Here is a 22354-nt window from a genome sequence, read left to right as displayed (position 1 = left end):
TGGAATACTAATATACCTTCAGATATAGCATTTGGAAATATTTTATCCCATTCTATCAATAACTTTTAACTCTGTTTACATTGTCTTTGGATATACAATATGTTTTTATTTTTTAGGGAGTTTGTTTACCCTTTTGTTGCCTGTGCCATTGAAATCATATCCAAGAAATCACTGCCAATTTCAATGTTGTGAGGCTTTATGACCCAGATTTTCTTCTAAAAGTTTATAGTCTTAAGATTTATATTTAGGTCTTTTATCTATTTTGAGTTAATATTTGTATATGGTGTTAGGTAAGGGTCCAGTTTTATTCTTTTTCATGTAATTATTATTTTTCAAAAATATTTAGTTAAAAGATAACTATTTCCTCCACCAAATGTTCGTGGAAACCTTGTCAAAAATAACTTGACCATACATGGAAGAATTTATTTCTAGGCTTTTTATTTTATTCCACTAATTTATATATCTGCCTTTAGAGCAGTATTACACTGTTTCAATTATTGTAGCTTTATATGGTTTGAATATAGAAAATATACATCTTCTAGCTTTGTTCTTTTTTGAGATTGATTTGGGTTTCTTGAGTCCATATTCCATATTAGGATAGATTTTTTTGTGAAAATAAATAAATAAATATATGATAGTTTCACCTTAAAAAAGAAAAAGAAATATTCTCTGGTAAGAAAGAAAGCAAAAAGAAATATTGAAATGTTATCTTTAAGTCATCAAAAGCTTGGTATCAGACAAATGAAACTATTATGTGAGATTATCAACGTTAATATTGAATAAATTGCTATAATACTAGATGTCAACCACTAAGCCAAGCATGGGAAGGAGGGATAGGGAGGGGACAGGGTGGGGATCAGATAGGGGCTGACTGGGTGATGTGTGCATAAATGTCTACAAAAGTATTATTTTTATCCCATTATGATGTATGAATACAGTGCACCAATAAAAAAATTTTTAAAAAAAGAAAAAATGCCCAACATCATTGGCAATCAGAGAGATGCAAATCAAAACTACCCTGAGATTTCACCTAACCAACTATTATGGCATCATTCAAAACACAAACAACAACAAATGCTGGCGAGGATGTGGAGAAGTGGAAACTCTAATATACTGTTAGTGGAATTGCAAATTAGTGCAACTACTTTGGAAAAGAGGATGAAGGATCCTCAGAAGAATGGAAATGAATTTGCCATATAATCCAGCAAAACCACTTCTTGGTATCTACCTTAAAGAAAGGATACCAAACTACCAAACCAATGCATGCATATCTATCTTCATACCTGCACAATTCACCAGTGCCAAACTATGGAACCAGCCAATATATCTGTCAACAGACGAATGGATTACAACACTGTGGGATATGTACACAATAGAATTTTACTTAGTCATAAGGAAAAGAACAATTACATCATTTACAGGGAAATGGATTGAATTGGAGGACACTATGCTAAGTGAGTCTAGTCAGTCACAAAAAATAAAAAAATTGGATGCTATTCCTGATATGTGAAAACTAGGGACAAATATTTCATAGGAGGTACTCTAGATGAAAAAGGAGATTCTATAGATGAGAAATAAGGTACCCTAAGGGGATGGGAGAGGAGAAGAGGAAAATCCTCTAATGCACATGATGTACTTTAACAAACATATCTAAGTCAATCACTAAGCCAAGCATGAGAAGGAGGGAGGGATAGGGAATGGGGCGGGAATTGGGTAAGGGCTAATGGGGAGATGTGTACATGTATGTCTCTATCATCTTGTATCCCATTAAGATGTATGACTACAATACACCAATAAAAAATTAACAATAAATATTATAGTATAAAAAAAGAGCAGATGTCACCAACTGGTTTCCTTGTTTCTCTCCAATGCCACTACTCTTGGAATAACAGTGACTCTAAAATGCATAGTTACTTTTAATAATCAGTTGCTTATGGGCAATAAGTTAAAAAATTAAATTTTCAAGATAGCCTGTTATATCTAATCTAACTGTAATAAGTAAGTGACGTGTTGAACAAATAACAAAGGTCAGCAATGAAAGTTCTTACTGGGAACTACCAGGGCTCATAAGGAAGGAGCTGCTGCAAATTTCATCTGGTCAAGAGTAATCAGAAAGTCTAGCTAGAGCAGGCAGGACTATACTGAGTCTTTAAGAAAGAACACGGCCTTCATGGCATATTAGAATTTGGTCAAGTAGGGCAATAGGGCAGTCAAGATGGGGCTCAGGGGGTGAATTTTGCATCCATTTTGCCAAACACCTGCCTGTGGGGTTAGCATGCTTACTGAAAAAAGCAAAACAGCTTCAGTTGGAGGCCAGAGCTGCCTTGGTTTGTGTTCCTGCCTCCCACCTGGGGCTATGGGTAGGATGCCACAGCTTTCTGGATTTTGCCATTTAAAAAGTGAGGCCATGCCAGGCATGGTGGCGCACACTTGTAATCCCAGCGCTTGGGAGGCTGAGACAGGAGGATAGCACAGGTTCAAAGCCAGCCTCAGCTACTTAGTGAGGCTCTCAGCAACTTAGTGAGACCCTGTTTCCAAATAAAGTATAAAATAGGTCTGGGGATGTAGCCCGGAGGTAGGGAGCCTCTGGGTTCCACAACCATTACTACCAAATAAAAAAACAAAAAAAGAAACAAAAGAGTGAGGCCATTGCTGGGTGTGGTGGTGCAAGCTTGCAATCCCAGTACTTGGGAGGCAGCATCGCAGCATCACAAGTTCAAAGCCAGCCTCAACAACCTTGTGAGGCCCTCTGCAACTTAGTGAGACCCTGTTTCAAAATTTAAAAATTGGGTTAGGGGTACAGCTCAGAAGTAGAATGGCCCTGATTTCAAATCTCAGTAACACACACACACACACACACACACACACACACACACACACACACTGCCTGAGTCTGCGCATTCTTTATATCTTTTTACTTGTGTAAGGACTCAGGATTTAAGTAGGTAGTTCACTGAAGAAGAAGAAATAAATACAGCTTTTGAATATACCAAAAAATAATAAAAATCCATGCAAAAATAGTTGGAATGCACTTGGAATGAATTCTCACCTAGGTAACTTCTGGCGCTGGGCTGTTCATTGTCCCTGTTCCCTGGCAGCCACTCACTGTCACAAAGCCAGGTTTGAATCCTCAAAGCTTTGCATCCAGCCACATGCTCATTCCTTATTTACCTTGGCAAGACCTGCAGCAAATGTCCAATTCCAGGCCAGACTCCTCTGGAGCACCGAGACCCCTCCCACAGCACAGTCATGGAAATGAACTCGAACAAGGAAATCTCCATACTGGAAGACAACATGCAAATTATCTAGTGTAATCATTTGGACCTATTGGTTTATAGACACAGCTGAAGATGTGATACAGAAAATGAACCCAGAAACTGGATGTGATGTGATCCTAGTACTTAGGAGGCTGAGACAGGATTGCATGTTCAAGCCAGCCTCAGCAACTTTGCAAAACCCTATTCAAAATAAAGAAATAAAGAGGTTTGGAAGTGTAGGTTAGAGGTGAAATACCCCCGGATTTAATTCCCAGTAAAAAGAGAGAGTGGAAGGAGAGAAAAAGAGAGGAAAGAAAGAAAGAAAGAAAGAAAGAAAGAAAGAAAGAAAGAAAGAAAGAAAGAAAGAAAGAAAGAAAGAAGAAAGAAAGAGAAAGAAAATGTTGAACCCAAAAGTTTGACACAAAAATCACATTTTATTCTGTAAAAGAATTCAAACAATGGGACTTGAAGCCTAAGCTTTGTCTTTTTGCAGTCAATGTGTCTCTATCCAGTTCCTGTGCTGCTCAGAATATACGAAGTGCGTATCTGTTGTGTAGTTATTCAACACACATTCACTGAGAACCTAACAGGGCCGGGGACCTACACCAGCTGTGACAGCAAAGCCGAGGGGATGGGACATGGTCCCGGACTCCAAAGTCTATCACAGAGATGCCATGTGTGCCAGATGGAAGATGCTGTCACCTAGTCAAACAGGAAGAATGGTGGCAGGACTCTTAAAAGGTGCCCTTGACCATTCACAATGCCCTCACAGGATAGTTAACTAATGTTCTCAATGTGAATGGACTTTGTCTCCCTTCTCTGCAGAGCCCAGTTCCATAATATGTGGAATATGATTAATAAATGTCCAGAAGCCAGCCAATGAGGTGGCCCATGAGGTCTGATCTCCATAGGTAGAGAAGGCTCTGGAACAGGCTCTCCCAATCTCAGTTGGAAGCTGACAGCTGAGACCACGGTGCACACTCCCAGGTCTGTGGTGGCAGGTGAGAGGACTCGGGGTCAAGTCGGGGTCTCAGGTGGGCCTGCAGCCCCGGCTCCTCATGGGGATCTCAAGCGGGGGCTGTTTTGGCAAGTGGCCCTTTGCCTTCTTAGCAGCCTAAACCTTTACAGTTGGGTGGGAGGAATCTTGGCAGGAACTTCATCTTTAGAATACAGGATTAGCCAGGTGTGGTAGCACACGCCTGTAATCCCAGTACTTGGGAGGCTGATACAGAAGGATCCCAGGTCTGCGGCCAGCCTAGCAACTTAGTGAAGCCCTCTGCAACTCAACAGACCTGTTTCAAAATAAAGAATAAAAAATAGGCCCGGGGTGTAGCTGTGTAGCCCGGAGGTAGAATTCCCCTGGATTCAATCCCCAGTACCTCAACACACACACACACACACACACACACACACCACATTTACCCAACATGGAGCCTAGAGAGGGCTCAAAGGGTTGGGATGAGAGGTCTGGCATCCACGGGGGCCAGTAAAGAGCAGTGAGGGAGGAGGGGACTGCACTGCAATGCCACTGGGTTGGATTCAGTCCTTCAAATCCTCAAAACATCTCTGGAAGGCAGGTGTTATTTTACTCTGTTCTGCAAAAAAGATATGCAGGCCTCTGGGTCTCAGACTGCCTTTTTCAGTGTCCTGGGCTGGCTGAAGCCACAGGCTTTCATCTTATTCAGGCAGCATTCAGAGTCTTTGCAGAGCAGCCACACAAAAAAAGGCAGAGAGCAGCTTTCTCAGCCACCTGCAGCGTGCTTTTGGAAACATTCCCGAGACAGAAACAAAGCCAGCTCTGTGTTCTTGTCCCTATGGGGGAGGGGGGAGCTGGGAGAGTGGCGTGGGGGATGTTCTCATGGGGATCCCTGAATATATCCGCCCCTCAAGGAAGAGGCTGGACAGAGTCATGTGGGCTGGCAGGGCTGAAGGGAGGCCTGGCACGGTGGACACCAGATTGGGAGAGTGCCCCAATCTGCCATCCTTGGAGCCAGCCTGGACCCAGCCTCTATCCCCAAATGCTCAGGGACTCTGGAATTTCCTAAGTGCCTGAGCCCGACAACATCATCCTGGGAGCCTCTGACGCAGGGTAAGTGGCACGGGCAGTAAGAGATGAGCAGGACTGTCCCCTTTCCAGCAACTTCATCTCTCAGAGTGGGGTGCCCTGGGGGATCTCACTGACTCCCTCAGCCAGAGGCTGAGCCCCTGCTTCCCAGGAGTCCAGGCCCCCTCCACCAGCTTCCTGTGACACTAGAACAGAAGGTCCTCTCCCACCCTGGCTTCTCTGCACTGAGAGCAGGAGGGCCACAGTTTGCCCAGTCCTGCCAAGCAGCTTTGTGCATTTCACCTACATGGAGGCCTTTGCCATGATCACGGTGGTTCCCAACATGAGTCCCAAGCTGCCTGTGCCTCTCTCTGCCCCTGCCCGCCCATGCCCCTCCATGTACCACTGGCCCTGCTGGCTACCTGCAGTCCCTCTGCCAGCACCCCTCCTGCAGGACTGGAGCCCTGTTGCTCCTCTGAAAACTCAGGCCCGAATGCGGCTGGTCCCTCTGCTCACCCGCACCCCCACGGTTCAGGTCGGGCATCTGCTGCCTGCAGAGCTGCTGCTGAGTGACAGCACCTCCTTCATGGTGGGGACTCTGCACAGCATCTGGGAGGCAGGGAGGAAGAGGCCATGCAGCCTCTGCACTCTGCTACCCCCAGCGCCCTCCCTCAGCAAGGCCAGGGCCTAGAGAAGCCAGTCTCAGTGGGCAGGGGGCTGGGCAGCACTTGATCTGTGGTGCTTTGAAAGGTTCATTCAGGAGCAAGAAAATGCTTTTCCTACTCCTAGAGCACAGGGTCAGACCCTGCTGGGCTCAGAGCCGAAGGGGCAGAGAGAACTGAGAGGTACTCTGTGCCCTAGTGAGGGAATGGAGGTGTTCCTAGCACCAGGGAAGGCCATCCAAAGGCTTCAACCCTTTCACTGGTGGAGCTCCCTCCCCAGCCAGGGCCTCAGCCTCCAAAACCAGAGCCAGGCCCTCAGCCTGGCCTCCCTGCCCCTGCTCTGCACTTGCTCCCCAGCCCAGACACATACACATAGGGAAGACAGTGGGCAGATGGGCTAGGAGTGAGTTGCAGAGTGTGTGTGTGTGTGTGTGTGTGTGTGTGTGTGTGTGTGTGTGTGTTGGTGTGTGTGTGTTGGTGTCACTGAGAATTTAACCTGGGAGCATTCTACCTCTGAGCTTCACCCCAGCCCTTCCTTATTTTTTTTTTTTTTAATAATAGGGTTTAGCCAGGCGTGGTGGCGCACACTTGTAATCCCCGCGTTTGGGAGGCAGAGACAGGAGAATCGCGCAGGTTCAAAGCCAGCCGCCGCGCTGGCTTAGGAGACCTTGTTTCTAAATAAAAAAAAATATATAAAATAGGTCTGGGAGTGTAGACCAGCGGTAGAAGGGTTTCCAAGAACCCCAGTACCACCAAAATTAAATAAATGAATAAAAATAATAGGGTTTACTACATTGCTGAGAATCTCACTACTTACTGAGACTGCCTTCCATCCTGTAATCCACCTGTCCCAGCCTCCCACATACTGGAACTACAGGCATACTCCACCATGCCCAGCTGAATTGCTTTGTTGTTGTTGTTGTTGTTGTTTTGGTGTTGTGGATAGCACTAACTGAAAAGCTAGTCTCACATCAGAGCATGGTGGGAAAACCAGCCCCTCCAGCCGGCTGTGAGGGAGGGGTGCTGGAGCCATGGCAGCAGCAGGCAAGGCTCTGGCTCAGTACATTCGCCTACACCCTGGGCCAGGTGGTCCAGAGAAAAGATGATTCCATGCTGAGCATCCTCTAAGGAGGCTGCTTTACTGCTCCTCTGGAAGGGCCAAGCTATGTGGCCCTGATGTGCAGCCACAGCAAGTGTCATGAAGCAGGGATGTTTGAAGGGGACAGCTGCCCAGACAGGTGCTCCCCTGATGCAGAAGACACAGGCGACGAGAGGCTGAGGTGCTGTTGCTATGTGGGCAGAGGAGCTGAGGGTGCCAGCACAATGATCTGGGCTGGGAGGTCAGGGCTTGGCCACACTGTCTGGAGTCCAGGTGCAGACCAGTCAGGACAGGAAGCCATATCCCAGGTGCTGCTGTGGCCAGGTGTCCTGCAGACAGCTACAGCTACAGCTGCTCAGGGGACAAGAGCCCAGCAAATTTTTCCTCACAGATGCCTGGGGAGTCCTGGTCAGTGGGACTGAGGAAGGGCGAGAATGCTGAGACACACACAGGCCACACAGTCAGGCCTGCACTGTGCCCTGTTCCTCTCCTCCTCCTGTGGCCTCACACCCAGAAGCCTAGGTCCTGCCTTGGCCTCCAACAGGCAGGGGTGCTATCTGTGTTCCTGAATGGGGCATGGCTGATGAAGTGCCTGTGTTTGAGGAGGAGATATGAATGTGACCTCAAAATATCAGCCCCAAATATTTGAGACAGGTCAGTGATCCTAAGGCCACGGCTTCTTGGGACCCCCGCACCCTTCTCCATCCACATCGCCACCTGGTATCCTAGGAAGGGCTCCACGCTCTTCCTCTGTGTTCACGTCAACTGTTATCCAGACCGGGTCCCATCAGAAACCCAGGACCTTGGTCAATCCACAACTGTCCCCCAAAGGGTTGCACCCTCTGGCCATGAGGTCACCAGTTCTCCTCGAATGCGACTCCAAACAGAGGGTCCTCTTCTGGGAAGCACCTGAGCAGCTGGCCAGGCCTGAGGAGCAAGAGGGCACAGGGTGGCCCTAGAAAAAGGTACCTGATGCCTGCCCAGGAGACTCAGAAGAGAAAGTGCTCCGAATTCCTCTTCCCAGATGGTACGGAGTCCCGAGAAGCCTCTGAGAGGCTCCTCTGTTGCTGATATGGATGCCAGAAGGGAACGGGGTGGGGAATGTTGGTTCCAATCTTGTTCCCTGCTGGGGGATACCCCAGGGACAATCCTCAGGCCTTGGAGAAATGGAATTACAGAGGACATACCCTACTAGCCCAGAGAAGCCTCCATGCATGGGAAAAGAAAAGCTGATGGTTTCCCCGCTGTCTTCTGCTCCTCTCAGAAGACCCAGAGGCTCAAAGGCAGAAAGAATCATGGCAGTAATGCCATGGACATGCCACACCAGGCTCTCCTGACAAACAATAACCAGTGTCCACTCCAGGACTCACCAGCTCCACTGGTCGCACAGCATTTTCCTAGGACTGTCCAGATACCCGCCCACCTGCGTTACCACGTGGCTGCAGTAGAGGAACAGGGATGCTTAACTTTATGACAGGGAGTAGACGTGCTCTTAGTACCTCAATTAAGCACCTTCCTCTCCTAGAGACCCGGATGAAGATGTGCCAAGTCCCTTGATGGTACCATTCTAAAGAGGGCGCCCAGATCCCTGAGAACACAGTGCCAGGTGTAACATGGGCACCGGGCTTATCAGCTGTGAAGTCTCACACACAGCAGAAAGAAGCAAAAAGCACAATGAGTGCCTTTCTAAAGAAAACACTGAAAAAGAGGGAAGGAGCCGGGCGTGGTGGCGCACACTTGTAATCCCCGCACTTGGGAGGCAGAAACAGGAGGATCGCGCAGGTTCGAAGCCAGCCCCGCGTGCTGGCTTAGGAGACCCTGTTTCCGAATAAAAATGTAAAAATAGGTCTGGGAGTGTAGCCCGGAGGTAGAAGGGCTTCCAGGAACCCCAGTACCACCAAAAAAAAAAAGAGGGAAGGAGGACACCTACTCATGGTGCTTGTGTTTGTTTGATGGGTGCTGATTGAACTCTTGGCCTCATCACCCTGAGCAGTTCTACCACGGAGCTCCACACCATTCCCTTCATTTCACTCAACAAGGAGACTGCAGCCTCTTGATTTCTTTTCTTTTCTTCTCCCACCCTCATTACTGTGATTTCTTCTTATTATTTTTTTTTTTTGTGTGTGTGTGTGTGTGGTACTGGGGCTGGAACTCAGGGGCTTTCTACCTACAGGCTATACTCCCAGACATATTTTATTCCTTACTTGGAAACAGGGTCTCACTAAGTTGCTGAGAGCCTCACTAAGTAGCTGAGGCTGGCTTTGAACCTGTGTGATCCTCCAGTCTCAGCCTCCCAAACACTAGGATTACAAGCATGTGCCACCACGCCCGGCTCATTACTGTGATTTTGAGGGCAACCTGCTGAGACTCCTGGCCCAGGGCCTAGAACTTTTGGAGCCAAAAAAATGCACAGGGAAAATACTTTCATTCTTACTACATAGCAAAAAGTAAAGATGAACTTGTTAAGTATTTTGTATAAAAGTTCAAATGGTCTGTTCTTAAATCCTAACCTGAAATGGACTCTACCTTAGATACCTTCAGGTGCTGAGCTGTTCACTGTCTCTGTTTCCTGGTTTAGGCCAAGCTGGCAGCCACTCACCTTCACAAGCCAGGTCTGCATGGCCAAAGCCTTCCATCCAGCTACATCTCACTCCTTATTATTCACCTTGGCATGACCCTTGGCAAATGGGCTCTGAGACCCCTCCCATAATACAGTAAATGTGGTGAACTTAGAGAAGGAAATCTCCAAACTGGAAGCCATCACACAATTGATGAAGGTTACTATTTGGACCTTTTAATTCAGAGACACATTTAAAGATGTGATTTACAATATGAATACAGAAATTTGGCTCAGCCAAACTGCATCTTCACAATACAATGGGACACTATCAGAAGGAGGCAGAACCACAGCTCCCTTCAGCCATGAAACATGGAGCTGAGGTGCTGGGAAAGGGTGCAGGAGCCCCCTGCCCTGCACTGGGGGGTTGATGTGCTGCCCTTGGGCTCTACTGGGGGGGACCATGGCAAACCCCCTGCTGTGTTTGTAAAGGGAGCCACAGCCGCACCCACCCAGCACCTGTCTTCATCTCCCTTCAGCCTCAGCTCAAGCACAGGAAGGGTTTATTTCCTCTCCAGCAGCAGGAAGGCACTTTTAGTTAACACTCTCTGGACATGCTGTTTGCACCAGGTCCTCCACCCTGGAAGATCTCAATCCTAGAATGAATGTAATAGTGGGGTCCCCCTTAGACTTGGGGGACCTATTCAATTATTCAGTGCCTCCTACTCTGGGGCACTGAAATAACCAAACAAGGACAAACTGTAGGATCACTTCACACTGTACAGCATCCTGAATGTCCTTAATGGTGTCGCCATCCAAGGCCAGGTGCTCTTGTGAGCACCCTGTACCCTGTACCTGGGGACCAACCTCCAGCTCAGAGGCTGACTTGATTCTGGGTGGATCCAATTCTATTCCTGCCTTTCCTGACCTCTACACATTTAGTTCAAGTGATGCAAACACACGTGGATCATGTGGTTCTCCACATTAAAGTGTATCTGTGGCCCCCATTCCTCCTGGAATAGAGGCCAAGCTGTAGAACCTGGTCACCAACCGGCATGGTCAGGCCCCTGCCATCCTCAGCTACTTCTTCCTGGCAGCCGTGTCATCCTTCCTTCCCCAAAAGCTTCATCATAACTTCCTCATGCCTCAGAGTCAGCCTCCTGCTCCCTCAGCCTGAAAACCCATCTCTGCCTGAAGAGTGCAACTCTCCCTGGGTTTGGCCAAGTACCCCTCCCCAGTCCAGGAAGCCTCATCACCCTCTCTGCAGGCAGCCTGGCACCAGCCTCCCTGGCTGGCCCTCATCACAACTGGAGGGAGGCTGCCTGTCCCCCTCCTACACCCACACCCAAACCTTCTGAGCAACTCCTTCAATGTAAGACTCACCTGGGCCCAGTCTCTGCTTCATCCCAAGAGCCTGCTCAGACCAGCCCAGAATTAGGCAGAGATACATAGGAGAAATGATAACAGTGTCTGTGTCACTCTGCTTTAGAAAGAAGTGCGGGGAAAGAACGCCAGGACCTTCCTGGACCTAGAGGGATGGCCAGTGGCAGAGGTGGAGCTGAGTCGTGGCAGGGAGGCCGCCCTTCCCTGGAGGAGCTAGTTCTCAGAAGAGATGCCATATAGCCCCCTGTTGCTTTTGCCTCTCTCAGTGATGCACCTGCTCAGCTAAGTAATGAATAATTGAGACGTGCCAGCTCCCATGAAGCACCAGATATGCATTTTACTTGGCCCAGGTAAAGCTTGCACAGGGAGATACCCAGCGTGAGATTCCTCATTGCTGGGTCCAAGGACCTCAATGGCAATCACACAGCCCCCAGACTCAGGAGGGTGGCCAGGACCAGGTGCGCCTCCAAGAGGGTCAGATGTGCTGGCTGGGAGATGCTGACATCTCCTGAAGGGGACAGGAAGAGGGGCGACAGGCCTCCTGGAGTGAAGTCACCTGGCCTGGGGCAGACGTGATTCCCCCTGCTGCTCATATTCATCTCTTCCCCAGAGAGGAATGAACTTTTGGCTCCTGCTTTGTTACATACAGCTCACTGAACTTAGCAAATATAACTATGAAACACTGAGGAATCAGCCAATGAGTGGCCACCCAAGTCCCCTCCCAGAGGCAGGGCAGACCTCAGACATTCTCTTCTGGGTATCAGGTGGAGGCTGAAGGCTGCAGCCACCCTGAATACGCCGGCTCTGGAGCAGCAGGTTAGAGAACATGAGTGCAAGGTTTCAGATCTAAGAGTGGGCTTAGGGTCCCAAAGCTTCCTATGAGCTAGAGGCCGGCTGGTTTGGTGCTTGGCCCTTTGCCTTCTCAGCAGCCTAAATATTTGCAGATGGGGTTTGAGCTTTGCAGAAACTCCTGCTTTGAAACACAAGGTTTCTGCAATGTACTGTCCCTGGAGACACAAGTTACCACTGACATAGGGCGTCATTTCAATGTACCAAAAGTTCACAGGGCCCAAATTAGGGAAAGAAGGGTGAGGGAAAGGGATGTATACATCACTGCTTGATTGTTGTTACTCTATTAAATTTCAGAACACCTTCAGAAGGCAGGTGTTATTTTACCCATTCTACAGATAAAGACACAGATTCAGAGGGATTAAGTAACATGACCACCAACACACAGCTGAAAAGGGCAGGAGGCAGGGCTCTAATCTGTTCCTGACACTATACCTTCTGTGCTGGGAGCCTGCTTGCTCTTGGGTGACAATGAAGGCATACACTTTAGCAGGATCCCCAAAAACGATGGGGTGGTTACAGCTGGCCGGACCATTACCTGGTTTCCTTGTCTTCCCCAGGGCTGCAGGGAGGTGTGCATGAAGATCCAGCTGTCACTTTTGGACACTGAGACGGCAGACACAGAGACTCCCCATGGCTCCTTGTCACATCCGCAAATACCAGGAGAGCGACCGCCAGAGGGTCCTGAGCTTATTCTCCCAAGGAATGGAGGAGCACATCACCACTTCCTACCGCCACATGCTGAGGCAGCCCCACATGCTCCTGTTCCTGCTGGGAGGACCGCTCGCCCTTCTCCTGGTCTCGGGCTCCTGGCTCCTGGCTCTCCTCTTAAACGTCGCCCTCCTCGTCCTCCTGTGGCTCCTCGCCAGCAGACCCTGGAAGAAGTATGTGGATGAGTGTTTGCACACAGACCTGGCTGACATCAGCACAACCTACCTGAGAGGGGGTGGCTCCTGCTTCTGGGTGGCTGAGTCTGGGGGGCAGGTGGCAGGCATGGTGGGTGCTCTGCCAGTGGAGAATGCCCCGCGCGGGAAGCAACTGCAGCTCTTTCACCTCTCAGTGGCCAGGGAGCACCGAGGGGAGGGCGTGGCTAAAGTCCTGGTCAGGACTGTCCTCCAGTTTGCCAGAGACCAGGGCTATAGTGAGGTTGTCCTTGAAACAAGCCGAGTACAGTATGCGGCTCTGGCCCTCTACCTGCGCCTGGGCTTCCAGAAGAGAGACGAGTACTTCTACAATGTGTTTTTTAGACTTGCGGCTATTTCCACAGTCCTTCTAACGTACAGCCTCCCTTCTGCTCAGGAAAGGGACCTGTGATCTATTTTTTTGTGTATCAGTCAGGAATAGATTGACTCTCCTGTACTAATAAACACACCTTGACATCTCAGTCAAACCATTAAAAACCCATTGCTGGTGAACATCTGAGTCCAACATGCTTGATAAAATGGAGTGGATACTGGGGTCCTGCTGCATCTGTCCTTTCGGGGTACCTGTCTTTCATTTGTCTACCACCATAGTAATGTTGCATATCTAACAACCAAGACAAGAAAATACATCTTCTATACACATAAAGCAATATACATAGCATACCATACACTGGGTATTATGTATGGCTAGTCTACAATTTAGACTTTGCTCATTGATATTTAGTATGTAATATATACTATTATTATTATTTAGTGTATGATAGACATGCTTTGCTTATGAGTGTGGATCACCAGCGTCTGCCTGGCTGACCTGGACAGCTCCCTGGGTTGAGCACGCCTGGGCGTATATCCTGGGTTGGCTGAAGGACTGAGGACACTGGTTTCATCCTGTCTCTGCAGGCCAGCTTGGGCAGGGTTTAAAGTCCTGGAAGAGCAGCTAAAACAAGAGCAGAAACCAGCAGCAGCTTTTCCACACCCTTACAGGTGTCACGTGTGGGATCATCCCAGCCTCGGGAGTGAAACGGACATGACACAGCCTTGTGAGAGGGACTGAGGCAGTGATGCTCCATCTGGGCTCCTGTGTCTGCTGACGGGAGGAAGGAGGGCTGAGCTACACTGAGGACATTTTCAAGGGAGAGCTGGATGTGGTGCAATCCTCCTGCAGCAGGTAGCATACATTCTCATGGACCAGCAGGGTCAAGGGGAAGCCTGGCATGGTGCCTCCTTATACCTCCAAGAAGAGCACAGGGGCAGGGGAGTGTCCCAGATCTACCTGCCACACTTGGGATGCAGCTTGGACCCAGCATATGCCCCCAGGTGCACAGGAACTCCAGAATTTCATGTTTGCCTCAGACCTGATTCTGTCACCCAGGTCACCCCGACACTCAGTGAGTTGGAGTGCGGCCAATGCCAAGGAGAACAGGATTGGCACCTTTCTCCCCATTCACCTCTAACTCGGGGTCCCCACAGGGCCCTGGAGCCTTCTATTGGTCCCCAGACCCAAAGGCCGAGCTCCTGATCCAAGGAGTCCTGCTGCCCCTCAGCCAACAACTTCTGACCCGTGGGCAACATTGGAGGTTCTCTCCCCCACTGGCATGTCTCCTCTTGATTGAGGGGTTAAGGGGCCACCTCTTTCCAGTCCTAGCCACCTTCCTTCTTATGGGCCCACATGGGTACTCTTCTCACACATGGATACTCTTTTCCCTGCTCAACAGAAGTTCCAGGCACGGGTGACAATGTTCCCAGGACCCCGGTCTCAACTCAGTCCTCCTCCGGCCTTGCCTTTCTCTATGTCACTGTTCTTGATAACTATCAACAGTCCCCTGTCAGTAAAGACATTCCCCTCCATCAGGCCTGCCTCCCTTGTGATTTTATTAACTTAACCATCAACACACAGGTCCTGCTCATCCCACCTCCCTACCGGCCATCCACATCACACACTGCTGCCTCCTGAGCCTTGTCTCCAGCTTCTGGATCAACGGTGGGGTCGTAGGTCAGAACTGGGAGCTGGGAGGGGTGCTGTTCAGGCTCTCTCCTGCTCTGCTGCCAGTGACTCCCCTCACCCAGAGGGCCAATGACTCCAGGTGCAGCTCCAGTGCCCTGGGTAAGGAAGCCCTCAATGCACTGCAGGTCTCTAAGCTCCGTGTTCCCGTGTCCCACAAGTCTTCTCCTCACCCACACCTTGATTGGATCAGCAGTCACCATTTTCAGGTTAGGGGCAGGGATGACAAGCTTGGAAAGATAACTGGTGTGTGTGTGTGTGTGTGTGTGTGTGTGTGTGTGTGTGTGTGTTAAACCCAGGAACAATTCTACCTCCAAGCTTTACCCTACACATCCTTTCATTGTTGTTTTTGAAACAGGGTCTCCCTAGGCTCACTAAGTTACTGGAGCCAGACTTAAACCTGCAATCCTGTCTCAGCCTCCCAAGTACTGGGATTCAAGGTCTGTGCTATCATGTCAGCTGGAATAACTTCTTTTTTATTTTTTTTTAGTGGAATTGAGGATTGGACCCAGGAGTTCTACCTCTGAGCTACATTCCTAGTCCCATTTTTTATTTTTTATTTTGTTTATTTTTATTTTTTTAGTACTGGTGTTCCTGGAAACCCTTCTATCTCTGGGCTACACTCCCAGTACCTATTTTTATACTCTTTTATTTGGTCTCCAGCGCAGCTGGCTTCGAACCTGTGATCCTCCTGTCTCTGCCTCCCAAGCTCAGGGATTACAAGCATGTGCCACCCCACCAGCTGGAAAGATAACTCCTGAGCAGGGAGGAGCCAGCCCTCCATCCTGCTGTGTTCCGGACCCCATGGGGTTTAGGCCATTGCTCCTGGCAGTGTGGCCTCCCAGGCCAGCTGCCATGCCTGGATGCCTAAAAAAGAAGAGTGGACACAAGGCCCATTATGCACCCAAGACTAATGTTAGCACATGCGTGCTCATCCTGGCCACTTTCTTCCATATGAAGCAGGGAGGCCAGCCTCCAAGAAGGATGAGGAGGCAGCAGTCCCTGTGTCTGCTCTCTACTTTCACAGGCTTGGATGGAGGGGCTTCCCACCCTGACTGGATCCTTCCTCCAATCAAGACCAAATCCCCAGTTGGCCCACGAGCTATCCCAGTCCTCCTTAAGGGACTCCAGGAGGGTGCCATGCTGCGCAGGAGCCTCGCTGATGCCTGTGCACTGAGGAGGGGGCAGGGTTCAGAGAGGGCTTGGAAGCAGGAAGATAGAGTGTAGAGTGGACCTCTGACTGTGCCAATCTAAAAGATCAGCCAGATGTTCTGCCACAAGTAAACTGCAAATCCAAGGAGGTGATACAGCATCCCCCTATTTGGGGATAATGGACAGTGAGGGCTGATGGCTTCTGGGTATAGGTTTTCTCTTTAGCTGCTAAGAGTGTTTGGAGATTGGATAAAGATGGTAGCATAACACAGTGAGGGCACCAAATGCCACAGACATTTATCCTTTAAGCTGATCAATTGGTGAGATATATAGATTTCTTTTTTTTTATTTTTTATTGGTGCACTGTATTCATACATCATAGTGGGATACAAAAAAACTTTTGTAGACATACATGCACACATCGCCCAGTCAGCCCCCACCCAAACCCCACCCTATTCCCTCCCCATCCCTCCTTCCCATGCTTGGCTTAGTGGTTGACATCTAGTATTATAGCAATTTATCCAAAATTAAAAATAATAATCTCACATAACAGTTTCATTTGTCTGAAACCAAGCTTTTGATAACGTAAAGATAACATTTCGATATTTCCTTTTGCTTTCTTTCTTACCAGAGAATATTTTTTCTTTTTTTAAGTGAAACTATCATATATTTATATATTTGTTTTTCAGAAAAAATCTATCCTAATATGGAATATGGACTCTAGATACCCAAAACGATCTCGAAAAAGAACAAAGCTAGAAGATATATATTTTCTAATTTCAAACCATATAAAGCTACAATAATTGAAACAGTGTAGTACTGTTCTAAAGGCAGATATATAAACCATTGGAGTTGAATAAAAGCCTAGAGATAAATTCTTCCATATATTGTCAAGTTATTTTTGACAAGGTTTCCAAGAACATTTGGTGGTGGAAATAATCATCTTTTAGCTAAATATTGTTGAAAAATAATAATTACATGAAAAATAATAAAATTGGACCCTTACCTAATCCCATATACAAATATTAACTCAAAATAGATAAAAGACCTAAATATAAATCTTAAGACTATAAACTTTTAGAGAAAATCTGAGTCATAAAACCTCACAACATTGAAATTGGCAGTGATTTCTTAGATAGGATTTCAATGGCAAAGGCAACAAAAGGGTAAACAAACTACCTAAAAAATAAAAGCATATTGTATATCCAAAGACAATGTAAACAGAGTTAAAAGTTACTGATAGAATGGGATAAAATATTTCCAAATGCTATATCTGAAGGTATATTAATATTCCAACTAGAAATCCTAAAAATTAACAATAAAAGCAAACAATACAATTTAGGGATAGGTATAAAACTAACATAAATAATGAATCTCCACAGATAACTAATCTTAGTTGTCTGTTGGGTGGAAAATCTTGTTTCTCTGGTTGTGGTGTGTGTTACCTATTTCTTCTTTGTTTTTAATCTCTTTGAGTATTTTCTCTAGTGCTGGTTTTGAAGACATAAATTCCTTCAGTTTCTGTTTGTCATGGAAGCTTCTTATTTCTCCATCTAATTTGATAGAAAGTTTTGCTGGGTAGGAAATTTTTGGCTGGAAGTTGTTTTCTTTCAGAGTTGGGAATATGTTACTCCAAGCCCTTCTGGCTCTCATGACTTGGTTTGGGAAGTCTGGAGTGATTCTAATTGGTTTGCCTCTGAATGTCACTTGGCCCTTTGTTTTTGTTGCCTTTAGGATTCTCTGCTTGGCTTCCACATTGGTCATTTTGACAATTATGTGGCGTGGGGATCCTCTTCTTCAATCCTGTCTAAAGGGGGTTCTGTAAGTTTCCTGGACCTGTGTATCGACCTCTTGCTCTTTGTTTGGAAAATTTTCTGCTATTACTTCCTTGAAGAGATTGTTGATCCCTTTGGTTTCACCTTCTTTTCCCTCCTCTATTCCAATTATTCTTAGGTTAGCTCTCTTAAAATGGACCCATATTTCTTCAATGTCAGATTCCTGCTGTCAGATATTTTTTTCTAGATTAGAAACTATGCGTTCATTTTTGGATTGCTCATCTTCTAAGAGCGAGATTCTACTCTCCATGTGGTCTAATCGATTGTTTGTACTTTGAATTGAGGCCTTTACTTCATTAATTGCATCCTTTATCTCTTTTTGGCTCTCTGAATTCTTTTTGAAACACCTCTATTATTTCTACAGTTATTTTCCTGATTTGATCTTCTAGAAATCTCTGAATTTCTGTTTTATCAGGTTCTGATGTTGTGGGATTGTGAGCATTCATTGTTCCATTGTTATTCCTCTTTCCCATGATTTCAGGGGTTTGTGGGTTCTTCCCTTGGGTCACTACGACTTCGCTTAAGGTGCTCTGGATCTCAAGTCTGTGGTATCTCAGTCACCACTACTCCTTTACTGGGTTGTATCTCAAAGTCTCAGACCCAGGGAGTCAATAGAGGCTGCTTTAGACCATGGGGGGTGCCAGGTTGTGCGTTCTCCTATGGTGTGATATCTCTGCCACCACTACTCCCCCCACTGGGTCAAGTCCCTGGGAGTCAGTACTGGGATTTCTCCTCTGGGGCCCACAATTTGACTCACTGTTGTTGAATATGCAGATGGAGCTGTAGTGGATTCGGTGAATTCGCTGCTGCTGCCACTGGTGGCAATATGGCGCCGTTGTCATGCCCTCGGCCGTGAGGCTGGCGTATTTCTTCTCTGTTTTTGAGCTCTGCTCTGAGTCCCTGCAGCGTGTGCTGAGCCCAGCCACTAGGAGCTTTAGATTCTGCCTGCTCCAAAAAATCTGCCGAATCCCGCTAGGCTCTTCTGCAGCGGCTCACCTCGGCTCGCTGTCCGGGCTCTGCCGCAGCGGCTCACCTCGGCTCAGGGTCCGCAGCTCCTCTCTGCAGCCTGGTGGGCTGTTGAGTGTGTTGGTCTGGAGCCATCCAGTGAGCTCGCCACTGCCACCGGCAGTAAGGCGCTGCTGCCGTGTCCTCGGCCGTGAGGCTGGCGTATCTCCTCTGTGGCTCTGAGCTCCGTTATGAGATCCCCTCCTCTCTGGGGCTGGTGATTTTTTTGTTTCTCTGGTGATGGTGTTTTCTGGCTATGAAAGGCGCTGATTTTGTGGTAATAGAGACTGGTTGTTAGCAGGGCTCTTAAGCCCCGCTTTTCTCGGTCACCATCTTCCCGGAAGTCCGAGATATATAGATTTCATCTAAAAAAAGTAGAAGAAAAGGTTTAAATGGCTATAAAATTCACATGGAGGATTGAAAGCTTAGAGAGACTGAAGATGTAGGAGGGCTTTCTCATGGGGAGGAGGCTGCTGTACCCAGAGCCAGTGAGTGGTGCTATTTGAGTCCAGCTCCGCAAATTAGACAGGTTCAGAGAGGTGAAGACACATGCTAGAGGCATAGCAAGGATTCAAGCCATGGTCTGTTAGACCACAGAATTCATCTGCAACATGCAGCATTCCCTCACAGAATATCCTGTTGTATGGAGCCCAAGGCAGAGACGAGCACAATGTAAAACTGCAGGCCCAAAGGGGATTCTGTGCAAAAAGGAAGACTTTGACCCTTCATTTGCAGATTCACACTAGACCTGTCTCTTCCCAGCACCTGCACTAGTTGGATTCCACAAGCTGCCTGTCTGTTGTGTAGTCGTCCATCAACACACATCTATTAAGAACCTACTAGGGGTCAGGCCACCTTCTGGGAGGTGAAGATATAGCAGTGAACCAAAAAGAAAAGCATTTCTGCTGGTGGCATGTACTAAGGTAAAAAACACACAAACACACACAAACACACACACACACACACACACACACATTGGGGACAAGCTAGAAGATTATGACAAATCAAGAGCCAACAAGGGCCAGGTGTGGGTAGTTCGTTAGAGGGTACTGTGAGTAGCACTGAGAATCGGCGGGCCTGGCATAAGGCAATGATGGAAAAGTCAGCCCCTCCAGCCAGCTGCCAGGAGGGTGCTGGGGGCCTTGGCAGCAGCAGGCAAAGACTCTGGCTCAGTAGACTGGCAGACAGCACTCGGCCCACTGACGGCTCCAGCTACAGGTGGTCAGATGGACCAGATGTGTGAGAGAGCAGGACTGAGTCTTCCTAGCAAGGCTAGTGGGGAGGGGGTCCTGGAGAAAACCATACAAAAGGACAGAGAAGGAGGATTTCAAGACACTGGCTCAGCAAGATAAGCTGAGTGGTCGGTTGCTGAAATCTGAATGGGCCCTGTTCTTCAGGCTGCCCTGTTGTAACCTGCTGTGTTCCTGACCCTGTCATTGGTTTGAGGCCTGGCCAGTGCCCCAGTCTTGTTCCTGGACTGGCCTTGTCTGGGTGAAAAGCCCCCAGCAACATGACCCCAAAGGACCAGGCCCCAGTGTTTGAGACAGGTCAGTGGCCTCAAACTCAGGCCATGACTTCCTGGGGCCCCTTTCACACCCCACCCCATCTGGTACCCAGGGAATGGCCCATGCTCTTCCTCCAAGTTGCTGTTCACCCACGGGGGAGAAATCCAGGTCCTTGGTCCTACATCTTTTTCTGAAAACCATCAGCACCCTCTGGTGGCACAGCCATAGGCCTCCTTACTTCTGATTCCAAACATTTGGGTCCCTTTAAATATGAATAGGAAGAGAACCGAGGATCTGAAGTAAGCAGCTGCAAATCATTAGAATCGTAAGCTATCATTTCCTCTTGCGAAACACTGGCTACAATTTCCAGCAGGGCCGGCCAAGCTCACCACATCCTCCAGAGAGATCCAGAGAGGAACTCGACAAGCTCAACAATACCAGAAAAGAAACCTGCCTGTCTTGCAGCTGCGGGCACCACAGTGGCACAATCTTGCCTCACGGCACCCGACTCCAGAGACAAACTGGAAAAGAAGGACTTGTAGTAAGCACCTGCGGATTATTGGATTTGTAAGCCATCAGTTTCTACTGCACAGGAACCTGCTACAAGTTCCAGCAGTGACGGCTGAGCTCACCACACCCTCCAGAGATCCAGACTAGTGCTCAGCAACACCGTAAGTGAAGCCGCCATCCCTGTGGGAGAATGCCCAGTACGGTACCCCCAGGGACTCACTGAGCTGTGATAAACTCCCTGGGTCTAAGACTTTGCAGGTCAACCCAGTGAAGGTAGGGATAGAGTCTGTTGTTGGACATAGTATAGGCTCAGACAGACTCAGGCTCTGCATTAGTAAAAAGTGTGGGAGGAGACCTAAGCTTAATGTTAGATCCAACTAGTAGGATCTCCAGGATCACCACAGACCACCCAATCATGGTGAACAGGGAGAAGTCAGACTAGACCAACCCTGGCGCTGGAGAACAAAGACTCTTCAGTTGCTTTTGGTCTCAGAGGCATCTGTCACCTACAGAGGCAGGGAGAGATAGAGACTCTACATTTGTGGAAAATGTGGAGGGTGACCTATGCTTAACACTAGATCCAACCCCAATGACACCCTATCTGCATAGTCTGAGAAAGACTCAGAGAACCAGGCTTGCAGCAGGAAGTGCCAGTGGCACTTGGTGTCTTTACAGAGAGAGACTACAGAGGACCAGTCTGCTGAATACTTATATATTTGGAGGGTTGCATTATTTTGTTTTTGGTTTGTTTGTGTGTATGTGGGTGTGTGCATGCATGTGTGTGTGTGTGTGTGTGTGTGTGTGTGTGTGCTTGTTTGATTCCTCTATTCCCAACCCCTCTCCCAAGCTTCTTCTCTTGTACATACCTACTCTTTCTCTCCATCCCTTTGTGCTGGTATTGGAAAATTGCTTGGTATTAATTTCAAAAATGTACAAACGTAGTCAAGGCCCGGGTGCTGTGCAGGCACTCATCAGGGAGGGAAGGCAGCTGTTACAATGCAGAGTTCCCCTCTCTCTTTACCTTTTATTCTAATGATTAACCTACAGTAAAAACCTTAAAGACAAAGCCTTTAGCCCTGAAACTATGTAGAGGCAATCAGTGCCTCTCTTTACCTCCTCTCCTCTGTGACCTAACCTGGGTATAGGAAAGGTAAACTTCAGGTCCTGCTTTGAAGCACCTGATGGGGATTGAGCCTGTATTGATTGTTAATAAGAGCTGTATTACTTGCTATTAAGAATAAGCTTTCAGCCGGGCGTGGTGGCGCACGCTTGTAATCCCCGTGCTTGGGAGGCTGAGACAGGAGGATCACATGGGTTCGAAGCCAGCCTCAGCTACTTAGTGAGGCTTTCAGCAACTTAGTGAGACCCTGTTTCCAAATAAAATATGTAAACTGTCTGGGAGTATACCCTGTAGGTAGAAAAGCCCGTGGGTTCCACCCCCAGTACCACCAAAAAAAAAAAAAAAGAATAAGCTTTCATACTGCAAAACAATAAAATCCTTTTCTCTTCCTCTAAGCTGACAGCCAAGAGCTGCAGCCAATATCGACCTCGTTCAACTGGTACCATTTGTC

The 22354-nt window shown here is 47.9% G+C and overlaps 1 protein-coding gene across 1 annotated transcript; it reads left to right on the top strand.

Annotated features, from left to right (window-relative positions):
• Window positions 1-12484: 12484 nt before the first annotated feature.
• LOC308274012 (putative N-acetyltransferase CML1) lies at window positions 12485-13165 on the top strand (the record flags this gene model as incomplete). Its single annotated transcript, XM_080711411.1, has 1 exon — window positions 12485-13165. The coding sequence occupies one exon, from the start codon at window positions 12485-12487 to the stop codon at window positions 13163-13165; it is 681 nt and encodes a 226-aa protein (XP_080567537.1).
• Window positions 13166-22354: the final 9189 nt, after the last annotated feature.

The sequence above is a fragment of the Muscardinus avellanarius genome (genome assembly GCF_963383645.1).
Source record: "Muscardinus avellanarius genome assembly, chromosome: 15".
NCBI classification, from domain to species: domain Eukaryota; kingdom Metazoa; phylum Chordata; class Mammalia; order Rodentia; family Gliridae; genus Muscardinus; species Muscardinus avellanarius.
The sequence above is the reverse complement of the archived record's forward strand: the minus strand, read 5'-3'. Positions and strand labels throughout refer to the sequence as shown.